The sequence below is a fragment of the Centroberyx gerrardi genome, chromosome 15, assembly GCF_048128805.1.
Source record: "Centroberyx gerrardi isolate f3 chromosome 15, fCenGer3.hap1.cur.20231027, whole genome shotgun sequence".
Lineage (NCBI taxonomy): Eukaryota > Metazoa > Chordata > Actinopteri > Beryciformes > Berycidae > Centroberyx > Centroberyx gerrardi.
This window is the reverse complement of record NC_136011.1, coordinates 29,276,282-29,293,034: the sequence shown is the minus strand read 5'-3', so window position 1 is coordinate 29,293,034 and position 16,753 is coordinate 29,276,282. Positions and strand designations below refer to the sequence as shown.

The 16,753-nt window shown below is 43.8% G+C and overlaps 1 protein-coding gene across 2 annotated transcripts in view; it reads left to right on the top strand.

Moving 5' to 3' along the window:
• ldb3a (LIM domain binding 3a) overlaps positions 1 to 16,753 on the top strand; it is a 52,100-nt gene that overhangs the window by 13,315 nt on the left and 22,032 nt on the right. For both annotated transcript variants that reach the window (XM_071899927.2, XM_071899926.2), the window contains exon 4: positions 10,189 to 10,340. In XM_071899927.2, the coding sequence (XP_071756028.1) occupies positions 10,189 to 10,340 (152 nt within the window). The remainder of the gene's footprint in view (positions 1 to 10,188; positions 10,341 to 16,753) is intronic.

The window sequence follows — 16,753 nt, the reverse complement described above, 5'->3', positions numbered from 1 at the left end:
TTTATTTATTTATTTGGGGACAATTTATTTATTTTGGGACAATGCACATGAATCAACATTTCAGTTTCAACATCAGTGTAAATGTAAATAAATACAATACAATCCAATACATAAATACATTACAGATATTGCAACAATAGATAAAAACATAGTTCTGTCTTATTTTAACTCTCTCTCGTCTCTCTCCCTTAAATAACTTTCAGAAAGCTTTGTCCTTGAAGATATTAATTTGAAAGTTGTGTCTGCTATAGTTTCCCCTTCATCTACTTATTTGCTTCTTACATTTTAAAATGACTTTCCTCGCTTCTTTGAACTCAATCAGAAATCAGACGTCGGCAGCAGAAACACAGAGACACCGCGCTGCTGCAGACCAGCTGCATGCTGGGAAACCGTCCTCAGTCACCGCTTTTCATATTGTTCCTCTCTGCAGTGAAAGCAGGATGACATTTCTCTGAAGCGCCGCAGGAGGCGGACGACCGAAACACTACAGACTACATGGATATGAATGGATAAATAAAGGTTAAAAAAGAGACGGAGTAAACTAACAGTAAATGGAGATTTGCCTGTTGGGGGGTTTGGACTCCAGCAGACAGGAGTTGAGCTGCTCAGTATTTCAGTCGTCTGATCTCATCTTTTGGGAATTTACTGGAGCTTCTGAATGTGAACCTCTTCCTGTTTGGCCTGGAGATCAGGTTTAATGATGAGCTCTAACTCCATCTGGAATAATCTGTTTAGGACTTCAGGCCTTTGATGCAGTTTGCAGCCTGGACCTCGTCACGCTGCTGAAGGGAGGTCTGAGCCCCGGGCAGCAGCATACATACACAGCATACAGTACACAGTATACAGTATACAGCATACATACACAGTATACAGTACACAGTATACAGTATACAGTATATCTGTATACAGTACACAGTATACAGTATACAGTACACAGTATATTGTATACTGTATATCTGTATGGGAGGATCCAGCTTCCTTCTGAGCATTCCTTCCAACACTGAACAATTCTCCAAATGTCAAAGCTGCAGCCTCTGTAATGCTTTGCATTTATCGTTTGTCTTCTGGTTAGATTGTCCCACAAAATAGCAAATATAGCAAATAAATTTGATAATTTCCAGGTGTTAAAAAGTTTGGGTCAAAGGTTTCCTATCGTACCGTACTGTTGCGTATCGTATCGTATCGTATCGTATCGTATTGTATCTCATTGCATCGTATCGTATCGTAGCGAAGTGTATCACATCAAATCGTATCGTATCGTATCGTATCATATTGTATCGCATCGCATCAAATCGTATCGTATCGTATCGTATCGTATCATATTGTATCGCATCGCATCAAATCGTATCGTATCGTATCGTATCTCATTGCATCGTATCGTATTGTATCGCATCACATCGTATCGCATCGTATCGTAGCGAAGTGTATCGCATCACATCGTATCATATTGTATCGCATCACATTGTATCGCATCGTATCGTAGCGAAATGTATCGCATCACATCGTATCGTATTGTATCGCATCACATCGTATCGCATCGTATCGTAGCGAAGTGTATCGCATCACATCGTATCGTATTGTATCGCATCACATCGTATCGCATCGCATCGTATCGTAGCGAAGTGTATCGCATCACATCGTATCGTATTGTATCGCATCACATCGTATCGCATCGTATCGTAGCGAAGTGTATCACATCAAATCATATCGCATCAAATCGTATCGTATCGTATCACAGCGTATCATATCATATCATATCATATCATATCATATATCGTATCATATCGCTGCGTATCATATCGAATTGTTCTGTATCAAGTCATAACGATGGTTTCTGTAGGAAATCACAGTCACTCCACTACTTGACTAGTCGTTGATTGCTGTAGATCTCTAATGGTTTGTTTCTCTCTAAAGACTCTCTCTCTTCTTCAGGCTCTTTCCAAAAACCAAAGATTTGCCATCTTGTATGAAACAGCTTTTTAAACTTCCCCCTCGGACAGTTAGGCCGACTCGTTGCCATAGCAACAGAGTTCTTAACCCAAGCTGAGCCAGGTGGGAGGGGCTAACTTTCCTACCTCAAAATAAGTTTGATTTAATATTTATGCAACAGACCGTCTTAATTAGACTAGTCTGACCTGAAAATGTAAGACCAGTCTGAGGTTTTAGTCTTAATCTAAGTCCCTGCAGCTGGTCCCGGGTCAGCCTCTCTGCAGCCTGACTTCCTGTCCCGCAGTAAGCCAAACCTCAGTAACTCTGCACCTCCTGTAGCAGAGAGGAGCAACTCAGCAGGTTCCTGCAGTCAGATCCTGTTTCTGAGCTGCAGCAGCAGATCCAGATCATCCAGATCATCCAGATCACCCAGATCATCCAGATCATCCAGACCTACTGTCCAGCTTACTGTAACACTCTGAAGAAGCTCCTATACTATATATACTATAGGAATTTACTCTTTCCTCTGTTTATGTATAACAGAGATGGGGACTCGAGTCACATGACTCAGACTCAAGTCAGACTCGAGTCACAGTTTGAATCGCTTGAGACTTGACTTGCCGCATGAAGAGAAGACTTGAGACTTGACTTGACTTGGGTTCTGGTGACTTGGGACTTGACTCTGACTTGTACTTTGATGACTTGAAAAGGTTTCTAAAGTCTTGACTTGAGATCTTGTGTTTGTGTAAATGACTTAGATTGAAAGTGATGAGATTTGTTCCAGCGGACGACTGAATTTAAATTCTGTTTTCTGAATTTGTATGGAATGATTGAATTTATTGAAGTTGAAACTGATTATAGAAATCAAACTCATGATGCTCTTACCAAGTTTTTATCCTATTAAAACCATATTGCATTGAAAAGTCCTAGATATTTAGTTTTCTTTAAGATATTAAATTGATACTGGACTCTTGATTTGTTCTGACTTGACTTGCTGTTCTACATTTAGACTTGAGACTTGACATTAATGACATGGACTTGACTTGAGACTCAAGACTTGAGACTGACTTGGGACTCTCAGGGTTCACTCAGTCAGAGAAACAGCAGCAGCAGGTTGAGTTTGACCTGACAGGTAAACTGTCTCTGTTCATTCTGATAAACCTGACTAATACAGCCGACTAATACACTCAGGCTCCCTGCATTCCAACCCCCCATACACACACACACACACACACACACACACACACACACACACACACACACACAGCCTGTGGTATGAGAGTCAGCGGCTGCGGCTGCTGACAGGCAGGCTGTTTTTAGCCGGTAACTGAAGGTCAGCACTGCTGGGGCAGATTGTGAGGCTATAGATACCCCAAACCCCCCTGCTGCTGCCCCCCCACCCCCACCCACACACACACACACACACCCTCACTTCCCCCCTCACTTCCCCCTACATGTGTGTGATTCTACGCATGAAAGAGCTTTGAAAATGGGTAGAGTGATATATGTGTATGAAAAATGTATGTAAATTAATTATTTTGGCCAGTAAAAATCATTCTCTGCAGGTAATGCTTTTTAGTGTAGCAGACCCGGGCAGCTGAGCCAAAAAGTTAAATTTGGAGTCTGGGAATAGATACAGAGAGGACAGGGAGTCGGTATGAGATGAAGACTTGGTGAATACACTGTAGGGAGGAAGATGTGGATACGGACCGCAGACTGGAACAGATGCAGCAGAGAGTTTCTTCCTCCATCGTCTCCTGAAGGGTTTGAAGCTGCAGATCGTGTTTACGGTCGCCGCCATGTTGATATTTGCCCTGCTATTGGCCCGTAATCGACGACCTGTCAATCACCCTCAATCAACCCCGTGTGAATATGGAAGTGTGTATGTAGTGGATGTGGGTCAGTGTGAATGTAGTGAACATGTTGGTGTGTATGTAGTGGATGTGGGTCAGTGTGTATGAATGCCTCTGTGGGAAACTAGGCCATGTGCTGCAGCTTCACATTGTCGGAGCTCAGTGGAAGCAGGATGTTCCAACTTCACTTCACTTCACTTCAGTTTGGTTTAGATCAGCTCAGCTCAGCTCAGCTCAGCTCAGCTCAGCTCAGACAACATGAGATGAGAGTTTGATCCTGTGGGAAACAGCTACAGGACACAGTGAGGAAAACCAGAATATAAAGCAGAACAGAGCAGAATGAGAGGAATTAAACATTATGCAACCGAATGTTTCAACTCTAGGAAGTGTTAAGAAGTTTATGAATATAAAGTATAGAAAAGTGAACTACAGCATCGTGAAAACAGCAGGAGAACATACTGAGACATGGAAGAAATTAATGAAAAATTATCTACAAAAAAAAATGAAAACAACATTGAAACACATTTGTCAATAATTTTTTTGTTTTTCTTTGTAAGCTGTGACTTCCTGTCCTGTTTCTTCTTCTGGTTTCTCCATCAGCTCCTCGTCTTGACAGTGTTTCTCATTTAATCATCTTCATTTAATTTAATAACAGTCTGATATACTGTATTTCTAGAAAGTTCTGCGATTTGAGCACTTTGAAATACAAAAATACTGCGTACAAAAATATCATGATACAAATTACATGTTATTGTTTTTTAACTCCAGCCACAGACAACATGCACAAAAGTAATTAAACACACATTTCAAATTCAGTACAGTTAAAGACCTGCCGTCTCTGTGTCCAGCTGCAGAGGAGTGAAGCGTCTCACCGCTGACTGACTTTACCTCTTGAAGCCCAAGGCATTGTGGGAAAAAGTAGATAAAACAAGTAGTGGTGGCTGGTGTTTTTCACAGCCTGCTCTCAGTCAGCAGCTCTTTGTGTTTTTGCAGGAGATTTGAGCCGACGTATCAGCCAGCCATTCACCCACACTTCAATCGGTGTGTGTGTGTGTGTGTGTGTGTGTGTAATCCCCAGCCCTGGTAACCCCTCACTTCCTCTTGCTGCAGGACTGCAGTCCAGTAGATCAGATAGTAGAGTTCAAATCATGTTTTTGAAATCGTTGGTGTTTAAAGACGTTACGCTGGTCGGCCTGGTGGGGGCGCTGTCATTACAAGTCAATATTTTTAAAAAGCAAAAGCTGTTGCTGCTGTCTGATGCTGATGAAGTTGGAGGGAAGATGCAGCTTGTCTCTGATTGGCCAAACGGCCGCCTGCATCACTCCATGTTTACTGTTGCTTTGTTTTTGATTGTTTTTTGATTGATTTGATTTCAAGTTTCCATGGTCATTTATATGATTAATGAGTCCTTCCCTCCCTCCATCCTTCCATCCTTCCTTCCTTCCTTCGTTCCTTTTATTCCTTCCTTCTTTTAATTTCCACAAAAAGTCAGGGGGAAAAAAAACATGAGACTTCCTGCTTTGGCTCGTTTGGACAAACCCAGTATCCTGCTGCTTAGACTGAAAATGAACCAATATTTATTCATGGGAACGTCTTGCTTCAGCAGATCAGGGACTGTGAGGCTCTGCTGGGATTCCAACCCAGGATCTCCTGTTTACTGGACAGGAGCTTTAACCAACTAAGACACAGCGCCTGATACAGAGAGAGAGACAGACAGGTGGACAGGGAAACTGACAGACAGACAGACAGACAGACAGACAGACAGACAAAGTTCCCCCTGGCTCCTCCAGTAGGAAACTGGTTGCACTGGGTGTTACTGCATTTCTGACATGATGTGTTGAGACGAGCCTCAGTGCAGGAAACCTCCCACAGGGAGACTGGAAGCTGACCAGTAGACTGACCAGTTAACTGAGCGGTCCCATTAGCGGTCTGAGCTGCTGTCAGTCACTGCCAGGCTCCGCCTCCAGGGGGCAACGTCTCATTAACACACTTTAACCCTGTCTAATGTCAGCTGGGATGAGTCAGAGCTGCAGGATGAAGGAAGGACTGGAGCTAGGAGTCAGGGTGTGTGTGTGTGTGTGTGTGTGTGTTGTAACGCCCCCTCAACACACACACACACACACACACACACACACACACATACGCTGCAGCTGATGCCATGTTGAATTCCCCAGTCTACTGTCTTTATATTGAATTAGACTTTCACACTGATCCAGATCCAGACGACTGGGACAGAAAAACTCTCAAACTTTCATTCAGCAGAGCGAGGGAGAGAGAGGAAGATAAGGAGAGGGAGGGAGAGAGAGACGGAGAGAGAGAGGAAGATAAGGAGAGGGAGGGAGAGAGAGACGGAGAGAGAGAGGAAGATAAGGAGAGGGAGAGAGAGAGAGACGGGGAGAGAGAGGAGAGGGAGGGAGAGGGAGGGAGAGAGGGAGAGAGAGGAAGATAAGGAGAGGGAGGGAGAGAGAGCCAGGGAGAGAATGAAGGAGAAAGAATGGGAAGAATAGGAGGTGGAGAAAAGAGGAGTAAAGAGACGGGCGAGTTAGGTAGGGAGGAATGGAGAGGGAAGGGAGAAGGAGAGGAGAGGGGCGGGCGAGATAAGAAGACATGAGAGAGAGAGAGAGAGAGAGAGCGACGGAGTGAATGAGTGAGGTGGAGAGCAAAGAGAGGAAAGCGATAGAAACTGATGACTCCTCTTCCTCCTCCTCCTCCTCCACTCCTTCCTCCTCTTCCATCTACACCTTCACCTCCTCCTTCTCCTCTTCCTCTACCTAAACCTTGTCATCGTCCTCCTCCGTCTCCTTTCACACCTCCTCCTCTACCTACACCTCTACCTCTCTCACTTTCTTTTACATTTCCTCCCCTTCTTCATCCTCCTCCTCTTCCTCCTCCTCCTCCACCTCTCTCTAAACCCCCGTCCACCTACGGCCCCGCCTCCCCCTTTACCACCAACTGCTCCTCTTCCTCTGTCTCTTCCTGCAACTCCACCACCTGCTCCTCCTCTACCTCCAACTCTTCCTCCTCCACTTCCAACAGCTCCACCTTCACCTCCACCGCCTCGACTTCGTGCTACTCCTCCACCTCCTCCACCTGCATGCCCTCCTCCTCTTCCTCCTCTTCCTCCTCTTCCACCTCCACCTCCAACTCTTCCTCCTCCACTTTCTCCGCTTCTACCTAAACCTCCTCATCTACTCCACCTCACCTCCGCCTCCTCTCCTCCTCCACCTCCATGTCCTTCTCCTCTTCCTCCTCTTCCACTGTCTCAACCTCTACCTAAACCTCATCATGACCCTCCTCCTCTTCCTCTACCTCCTCCTCCACCACCTCCTCCTCCTCCCAGTGCAGAGGTCAGAGGTCGCAGCACCCAGACAACAGCTGGAACAAATGTTGGAAATAGACGGATGACAGAGAAGTGAAGGGAAAGACAGGGAGGATTTTAGGAGAAATAGTTAGAGTGGAGGAGAGTGTGTGTGTGTGTGTGTGTGTGTGTGTGTGTGTGCGATGGGGGGGGGGTGTTGGGTGTATGGTCAGCTGTCTGGGATTAAACACTGAGGCATGAACACTTGTGTGGTGTCATTGTGTTTGCGGCGCCACGTCCCGTCACTGAAAGGTCACAAGTTCAATCCCTGCAAGAGCCGCCATGTTTCCATCAACTTCGTCTGTCCGGCCGGTCGACCGGTTATATCCGGATCAGAGAGCTGCAGCCGCAATATGACCTGAATATTATATTAGATTTTAGCATTTTTGGATGGTAATGATTAGTGATGGGACGATATCTAAATTCAATATATCTCAATACAAAAATGTGACAATCCTGGGTCAGGAACATGAATGGTGATATCAGCTCCATGTTATTCTGCTGTCAGGAACATGAATGGTGATATCAGCTCCATGTTATTCTGCTGTCAGGAACATGAATGGTGATATCAGCTCCATGTTATTCTGCTGTAGTAATCACTAATGAGACTCTTGACCATCACAGTTTCACAAGCTCTCCATCCAAATTATATTATTGTCACTTCGTAATGACATTTTTAAATTGTTGTTTACATTCTAGCAGCCAATGGCATCGCTAGAAAGATTTGAGTCTCAGAAATAAACAGAATTCTGCACAGTCTGACTTTGTTGTCCCTGAACTTTTATTGATCACATCGTATCCTGGTTGGATTGAGAGATATTATGAGGCAAGCAGATCGTCCCATCACTAGTAATGATATACCGAATATCACAATATACACATTTTTCTGAAAAATGTCAAGTACTAAACCCTGTGGGAATGGCTGTTTTTTTGCCTGAGTCAAGTTTATCTCTACAGCTCTTCATCACAAAGTGAGTCTCAAAGGACTTCAGAGGAGCCGACCTAGATCTAACTGATCAACAATCAATCACAGAACAAAATGATGCAGCAGTGCACTTATCTCTCTGTGATGTCTCGTCCCGTCAGCGGCTCCTCTGGTCAGAATTCACAACGTCACTCTGGATTTTACTGCCGTCTCACTTTAATGAGGTCAGACAACAAAGACTTTCTGGCTCATCCGGTTGAAACGTTATGGACGAATCTAAACCTCTGCACAGATTTCAACCGGTTTATAGTTTCTACCGGTGAACTGCTCAGCACTATAGGAGCTGTGAAAATAGATGGTCACTCCGCAGAAAAATACATGCTTATTCCAGAGAAAAAGACCCTGCATTTAGCCAAAAAAACATATTTTCCATCAGCGACTCCTCCCTTGTATCTTGAAGTTTGATATCTTGGAAACATCGGAAAACATTTCAAGTAGTTTCTCATGAATTTGGGTTTATTTGAAGATGATTTGCAGTTGCTTTGATTGATGTTTCCTATTCTTGTTTTGTTTTGCTTTGCTTTTGTAACTCGGCGGCGTTGTAAATGAGTCCCGCCCCCAACGTGTTCTCCGAGATTTAAATAAAGGTTTCTTCCTTTTCAAGAGGCGTGAAGTTTAGAGTAACAGAAGGATTCAAAGCAGCAGATGGAGTGCAGTGATTTCAAATAATTGCATCCGTCTCTCTCTTTCTCTTCTCTCTTTCTGTAGCAAAATAGTTATTTTCCTTTTTAAAGATGTTTTTCGTTGCTTTTTTCGGTTTTATTTAATAGTCGCAGCTTGAATCCCTGCAGCAGTTCATGTGTCCTGTTGCTGCTCTCTGTTAGAGACTGTCAGCTGAACCACTGAATTATAATTAAACTCAACATATACTGTAAATCAGGCCATTAGCACTGAGGCACTGACACTGAGGCACTGACACTGAGGCACTGACACTGAGTCACTGACACTGAGCCACTGACACCGAGGCACTGACACCGAGGCACTGACACCGAGGCACTGACACCGAGGCACTGACACTGAGGCACTGACACTGAGGCACTGACACTGAGTCACTGACACTGAGGCACTGACACTGAGGTGGATTTCCAGCTGAAGGGAGGAAGCGTCCGTCCTTCACCTGCAGACTCTCTGCTCGTTACCTTATTGATTAATCCCATTCCCATTTGATTGATTGCTTCATGTAAGACATTGAACTTTGTCCATCCAGCTTATCGTGATTAAGTGATTGAAAGAAGCGGTCAGATGGAGATTGACGTGTGCACTGACCTGTGTGTGTGTGTGTGTGTGTGTGAGTGTGTGTGTGTGTGATAAGTTTAGTTCAGTTTATTGGACAAAACATGCTAGAAACCCACATAGATCTCAAAATGATGATGCAATGATGTTTTCTTTGGTCTGAACCAGAGTGGAAATGTTTCCATTGTTGTATTTTTGTATTTGGTTTGTTTAGATTCAAACTGACCAATCACAAGCCAACCAGGGCTTGGAAACACAAACATGACTCATGACTCAGCAGCTTGTTTATTGGACGGAATTTTGGGAACTTGTCATCAAAACAAACCTGACTCCACTTCCTGTAACTTTATCTAACATGATGGACTCGTCTGTCTCTTCTTCTGTGGTGTTCACACCAGTTCAGAACACATGAAGAAACAGCTGAATATGAGCATCAGTCCAGACTTCATTTTGTTCTGCTAGGCTTTCCGTCTCCTTCTACCCATAATCCCTTGTGTTTCGGGGTGGTTTCCTGTAGTCGGTTGGATTAACGAACCGCACCGCAGTTCTCTTGTTAGAGGACTGAGACTCTCGCCGCTGTTCAAAGGTCAAAGGTCATTATTCTCACCTGGACAAACAAACTGAACTAGAGGAAGAAAATAAACCAATCAGAACATCATGGCTGTTGAACGCAGCCTTCAAAACACAAAGGCTAGAGGCTCGAGAGACTGTCCCAAAACCAAGCGGTCACAGGTTTGATCCTTGCATCACTCATGTGTCCTGTAACAGTTTCCTTGAGTAAATGTGAAATCTAAATGTGTGTGTGTGTGTGTGTGTGTGTGTGTGGACAGATCACCCCGGGCAGCAAGGCGGCGCAGGGTAACCTGATCCAGGGTGACGTCATCATGGCGATCGACGGCGTCAGCACGGAGGGGATGACCCACCTGGAGGCCCAGAACAAGATCAAGATGGCCAACTTCAACCTGGCGCTCACCATGACCAAGTAAGAAGAGTCTGATGTGTCTGTTCCTGTCTGTTAACACAAAGAGTTCACAACTGACAGACTACTGACGGGAAAACATTATAGTGGAGTTCTGCAGCTGAGGGGGATGGGATTAATAGTCTGAGAAAAACAGAGAATTTCAGAAATTAAAGTCAGAAATTTGCAAGAAAAAAGGAGGAGGAGAGGAGAAAGAAAGGAGGATGAAGAGGAGGAGGAGGAAGAGAGGAGAGGAGGAGGAGGAAGAAGAAAGGAGGAGGGAGGAAGAGGAAGAAAGGAGGAGGGGAAGAGGAGTAGGAGGAGGAAGAGGAAGAAAGGAGGAGGAGGAGGGGGAAGAAGAGGAGAGGAGGAGGAGGAAGAGAGGAGGAGGAATAGAGGAGGAAGAAGAAGAAAGAAGGAGGAGGGGGAAAAGGAGGAGGAGGAAGAAGAAAGGAGGAGGGGAAGAGGAGTAGGAGGAGGAAGAGGAAGAAAGGAGGAGGAGGAGGGGGAAGAGGAGGAGAGGAGGAGGAGGAAGAGAGGAGGAAGAAGAAGAAAGAAGGATGAGGGGGAAGAGGAGGAGAGGAGGAGACAGATCAAAGAATCAAATTTCCCCAAACATCATGTCGTTTTTTTCATTTGTTTTAAATCTGCCTTCACTCCAAGGCCTGATCCAGGTATATACATTCTGAACACACACACACACACACACACACACACACACACACAACATATTCTCATCTCCCAGGCAGAAGATAAAGCAGACAGACTCATAGCTGCAGATAATATAAGACCAAGATATTAAAGCCGACGTATTGAAGCCACAATCCACGTTTCATAAGAGAAGATGAGTCTAGATGGCATTCTGTATCACAAGGGGTCCTCAGCTGACCCCCATCCCTACACACACACACACACACACACACACACACACACACTCACTCACACACACACACTCACACACAATTCAATCATTCCATACAAATTCAGAAAACAGAATTTAAATTCAGTCGTCCGCTGGAACAAATCTCATCACTTTCAATCTAAGTCATTTACACAAACACAAGATCTCAAGTCAAGACTTTAGAAACCTTTTCAAGTCATCAAAGTACAAGTCAGAGTCAAGTCCCAAGTCACCAGAACCCAAGTCAAGTCAAGTCTCAAGTCTTCTCTTCATGCATCAAGTCAAGTCTCAAGCTATTCAAACTGTGACTCGAGTCCAGGTCATGTGACTCGAGTCCCCACCTCTGATCATAGTCAACATCTATAAGTAAAAATAAAGTCAACAGGTCATGGATAAAGTAGAATTTGTCTCCATCAGCTTTGTTAGAGAAAAGAACAGAAGAAAAGAACCTTAACGATAAATACACATGGCTGTTCTCTGCAACCTGATATTTCACAGCATCCTTTTCTAAGGAAAAAAAATATTTCTTAGTGCAAATGAATATTCTGTAGCTTCAAAACTTAACATGTCTAGCCCTCGAAACACTTTTCTAATCGTACTCGACAGGTCGGACATGAACTCGTCAGGTCAGATCAGACCAATCACAGTCTAAAGAGTGGCTGCTCTTCCCGTCTCCCGACCCGTCACCGGCCAAACGACAACAGCCGGGAATCTCCCCGGTTCTTCAGATCTCCCGCTCTGGTTCTGGTCCAGGTTTCAGGGAGACATTTCTTGCTGCACTACTTTCCACGTTTCCCCCGGCGGAGGGAGCGGAGCCGCCTGGAGTCTGCAGGCCGGTTTCCATCTCACTGCTTACTTGTTGTTAAGGGATCAGTTTGGTGATTTTGTTCCTCTATACAAACGGCTTTTCTGGAGATATTCTGACAAACAGTTTGGACTCGTTGTTGCAGCAAGAGGCAGCGGAGCTTCAACTGACAGCTGACTGGAGACAAGACTGTCTGTGGGTCCAACAGCTACAGACAATACTGTCTGTGGGTCCAACAGCTACAGACAATACTGTCTGTGGGTCCAACAGCTACAGACAATACTGTCTGTGGGTCCAACAGCTACAGGAGGAGGAGAGGAATTATATAGAGTAACTAAATAGATAAACTCATCCTTTAAATCTTTCCTCTGCAGCCTCTAACTGAGTGAAAGCAGGCTGGTTATTGTTGAGGAAGACAAGGTCACCGCTCTCTGTTTTATCTGCGTCAACTCCCAGGGCATTATGGGAGGTGACAGCTGACCGCCATCACCATGATGGATGGGGTTTGATATGGAGAACACAGAACTAGAACACAGTAGAATAGGTATTCCCTGTTAAATCTGCATTATTGCACACTTGAGATGGCTGCTGTAGGATTATTTTAGTAGTCTGAGAAAAACAGAGAATTTCAGAAATTAAAGTCAGAAATTTGCAAGAAAAAAGGAGGAGGAGAGGAGGAGAGGAGAAAGAAAGGAGGATGAAGAGGAGGAGGAGGAGGAAGAGAGGAGAGGAGGAGGAGGAAGAAAGGAACTAGAACACAGTAGAATAGGTATTCCTTGTTAAATCTGCATTATTGCACACTTGAGATGGCTGCTGTAGGATTATCTTAGACGATGTTGTCAAGGAAAATAGAGTTATTCTGCAGCTTCAGCTTGTTCTAGAATAAATCAGCATTCCTTAACATTGATTAGGTCAGCATGGAAATGAGTGTTAATCTGTAGCTTCAGGTTGTTCTGTGTTATGGAGAACGTAGAACTAGAGGAGAAACTCCCGGTCAAATCGACATTTTAGAAGACATTTAAGATCGCTGCTGCAGAATCTGAAGCTGGTCTGGACTGTATTGTGGAGCAGATAGAGCTGGAAGACAGTAGAAAAGGTTTTCACGGTCAAATCAGCATTCTTGTACACCTCCACCCTTAAGATGGCTGCTATGGAAGATCTGATAACGTCAGCGAGGAAATTAATGGTGGAAGAAAACGCAGGAACGAAGAAAGTCTCATAACCCAAAGCCCCGGGGCAGGGGGGGAGCGGGGGGTCGGAGGAGGAACCTCTTTATATTGTTTTCTCATATGTTTTCATGGCGTCTCTGGCGTTATCAGATGGAGTGCGGCGCAGAGCGGCAGGAGCGAGGCGGAGCGGGGGATCGGCAGAGCGACGGGTCAGGAGGCGGATGTGAAGGTCTGATGCAGCGAGGGCGGCGAGCGACGGGCGCTATTATCACACTCCTGACCTGCTGACCCGCCGCACCGCCGCCGCCGCCGCTGCCACCGCCTCCGTGAGCTGTGACGAACCTGCTGACACAGAAAACCAATCGGCCAAGCTCTTTGTCACACACACACACACACACACACACACATGCACACACACATTTCAGCCGACTGCCAGCAAATCTCAAAGCATTTTTCTCGGTGGATTTTCAATGAGACAAGAAACTGTGAGGTCTCTTAAAGGGACAGCCAACTAAAATATGCAATTCCTCATTAAAACATTTTTTAGTCATTGCTGGTGTAAAAAGCCGATCAGCTGATTTCTCCGTTTTGCTGCAGATTAAAAACGACTTTCACACGTCAGAGTGGGAAATCCAATCAGAAGTCGACCTCAACATGCCGCTCTCTATCTCTCTCTCGCTCTCTCTCTCTCTCTCTCTCTCTCTCTCCAGTGTAGAGTGAAGCTCGCTCGCCCAGCAGCTCTCTGAACTGTGTCACTATAGAAAATGCAGCAGCCAAAAGCTCCCATTTTATTCCAGTTACTGAATGTTAGGAACGCTCAGATCTTGGCGGATGATGAACACAGAACTGAAGAGTGAGACTGAAGAACATCATTAACGTTTTTAAGTGGGTGGAGCGTCCCTTTAACAGCTGAATCCTGAAATGTAAAGCAGCGGGTTGGACAGTATTCATGAGCAGGGAAAGAGTCAGGCGTCACACTGCCTCCCTCGATTTATATCTGCATCAGAAAGCTGTAAAAACTCATGGAGGAAACAAAGCCTTGTATTTCCAGTTGCAGTAATATGGAAGTCAGACAAAAAACATATTTTCCATCTGCCAGCTCCACCTTTTCAAGAATATGTGCATTAGCTTGCAGGATAATAGACTCAGATGCGGTGTAGTGATTTTAAATGATTGCTGCCATTATGCATCGAGTCTCTCTCTTTCTCTTCTCTCTCTCTCTCTCTCTCTCTTTTTTCATAGCAAAGCAGTTATCTTCCTTTTTATTTTTCATGGTTTTCCAGTGTGTTTGGTGTCAGAAAGTGACAGGAGCTGTTTGAGAGATCGTCCTGCGACTGAAAGTTTACGAGTTCAATCCCTGCAGCTGCTGATATGAGGCCATTATACATTATCTTTACATTTTTATGCCAAAATACCAGAGGTGTGACCAAGTCCACTTTGCTCAGTCAGTCTCAAGTCTTGAGGCACAAGACTCAAGTCAAGTCTCAAGTCTAAATGTAGATTACCAAGTCAAGTCCAAGTCAAGTCCATGTCATTAATGTCAAGTCTCAAGTCTAAATGTAGAACAGCAAGTCAAGTCAGAACAAATCAAGAGTCCAGTATCAATTTAATATCTTAAAGAAAACTAAATATCTAGGACTTTTCAATGCAATATGGTTTTAATAGGATAAAAACTTGGTAAGAGCATCATGAGTTTGATTTCTATAATCAGTTTCAACTTCAATAAATTCAATCATTCCATACAAATTCAGAAAACAGAATTTAAATTCAGTCGTCTGCTGGAACAAATCTCATCACTTTCAATCTAAGTCATTTACACAAACACAAGATCTCAAGTCAAGACTTTAGAAACCTTTTCAAGTCATCAAAGTACAAGTCAGAGTCAAGTCCCAAGTCACCAGAACCCAAGTCAAGTCCAGTGTTAAGTCTTCTCTGCATGCATCAAGTCAAGACTCAAGCTATTAAAACTGTGACTCGAGTCTGACTGAGTTTTCTTCTCATCAGGGTGGAAACAGCATTTAGAGCATCATGGGACACTAAAACTCTCCACTGAAACCCAGGACGTTAATAATAATAATAATAATAATAATAACATGGATGCATACTCCGGTGCAGTTTCAGTTCCTCGTTGTTCAGCTAAGGACACAGGTGTGTTTACCTGTAACTGAGGCGCTGATTCAAATTTGATTCAAACCTCGCAGTAACTAGAAAATTCAGCCTACACACCGTTAGTGTTCCGACATTTTGAGCGAAGTATGAAGCAGCAGTAAGTGTTCTGGTGAGGCCAGCAGGAGGTCAGGCGGCTGGAATTTGAGATTTACTTGGAAAGGACTTTACAAAGAGTCGACTTTTTTATTTGACAGAATATTCTTCCGAAACACCGAAATGTGGCCAGAAGGATTTCGGTGTTTCGCTAGTTCAAACTGAAAGGTTTAACAAACATAAAGAAAGAGATTCACTTCAAAACAATTCAGCAGCATGACTAGTTTTTTATATATTGTCAGAATCTGCTTTGTCGGTTCCTTTATGTGCTGGAAGTGATTTTCAGACTGTTCCTCCAGACTGGCAGTGAATAAAGAGAGAGAAAAAAACACAAGGCAGCCAAGAAAACACAGAGAAACCACGTGAGTGTTTGTCCTTCAAGAAGAATCCAGTTCTCTCGGTATTGATTGATTAGATGAGAACTGAAGTTTTGTGGCCTAGTTTTCAACTTTTTCAAGTTTTCAAGTTGTCAAGTGTGTGCATCTGCAGTACAACTGTTGAATCACAACCACTTTGTCTGCCAAGTACAACAAATGTAACTGCAGTTCTTCTTGGTGGCATTGAAGCAGAGAAATATTGATTAAAAAATATCTACCATTCTCTTCAGCTCATATTTCTCATATTTCTTTCCCATCTTCCATGAGCATGAGGGTCACAGGAACAGTTTTAACAGTCAGTGTGCTGTGACCAGTGCTGGGCAAGTTACTCTGAAAATGTAATCAATCTTTACTTACTCATTTAAAAAGTAATCACATTACTTCACTAATTCCTCAGCAGCAGCAGTAATTGAGATCTTGTGTTTGTGTAAATGACTTAGATTGAAAGTGATGAGATTTGTTCCAGCAGACGACTGAATTTAAATTCTGTTTTCTGAATTTGTATGGAATGATTGAATTTATTGAAGTTGAAACTGATTATAGAAATCAAACTCATGATGCTCATACCAAGTTTTTATCCTATTAAAACCATATTGCATTGAAAAGTCCTAGATATTTAGTTTTCTTTAAGATATTAAATTGATACTGGACTCTTGATTTGTTCTGACTTGACTTGCTGTTCTACATTTAGACTTGAGACTTGACATTAATGACTTGGGACTTGACTTGAGACTTGGGACTCGAGCAAAGTTGACTTGGTCACACTTCTGGTAAAATGTAAATGGAGAACTTACAGAGTTTCAGTGTTCTTCTAGATGTGTTGAGGGAGAAGTAAACAGTTTCTCTCTGTAAACCCGTCATGTGTGTGAAGTGTGTTGTAACTGTTCTGCAGCAGACTCTCCACACAGCGACCCACATCGCTG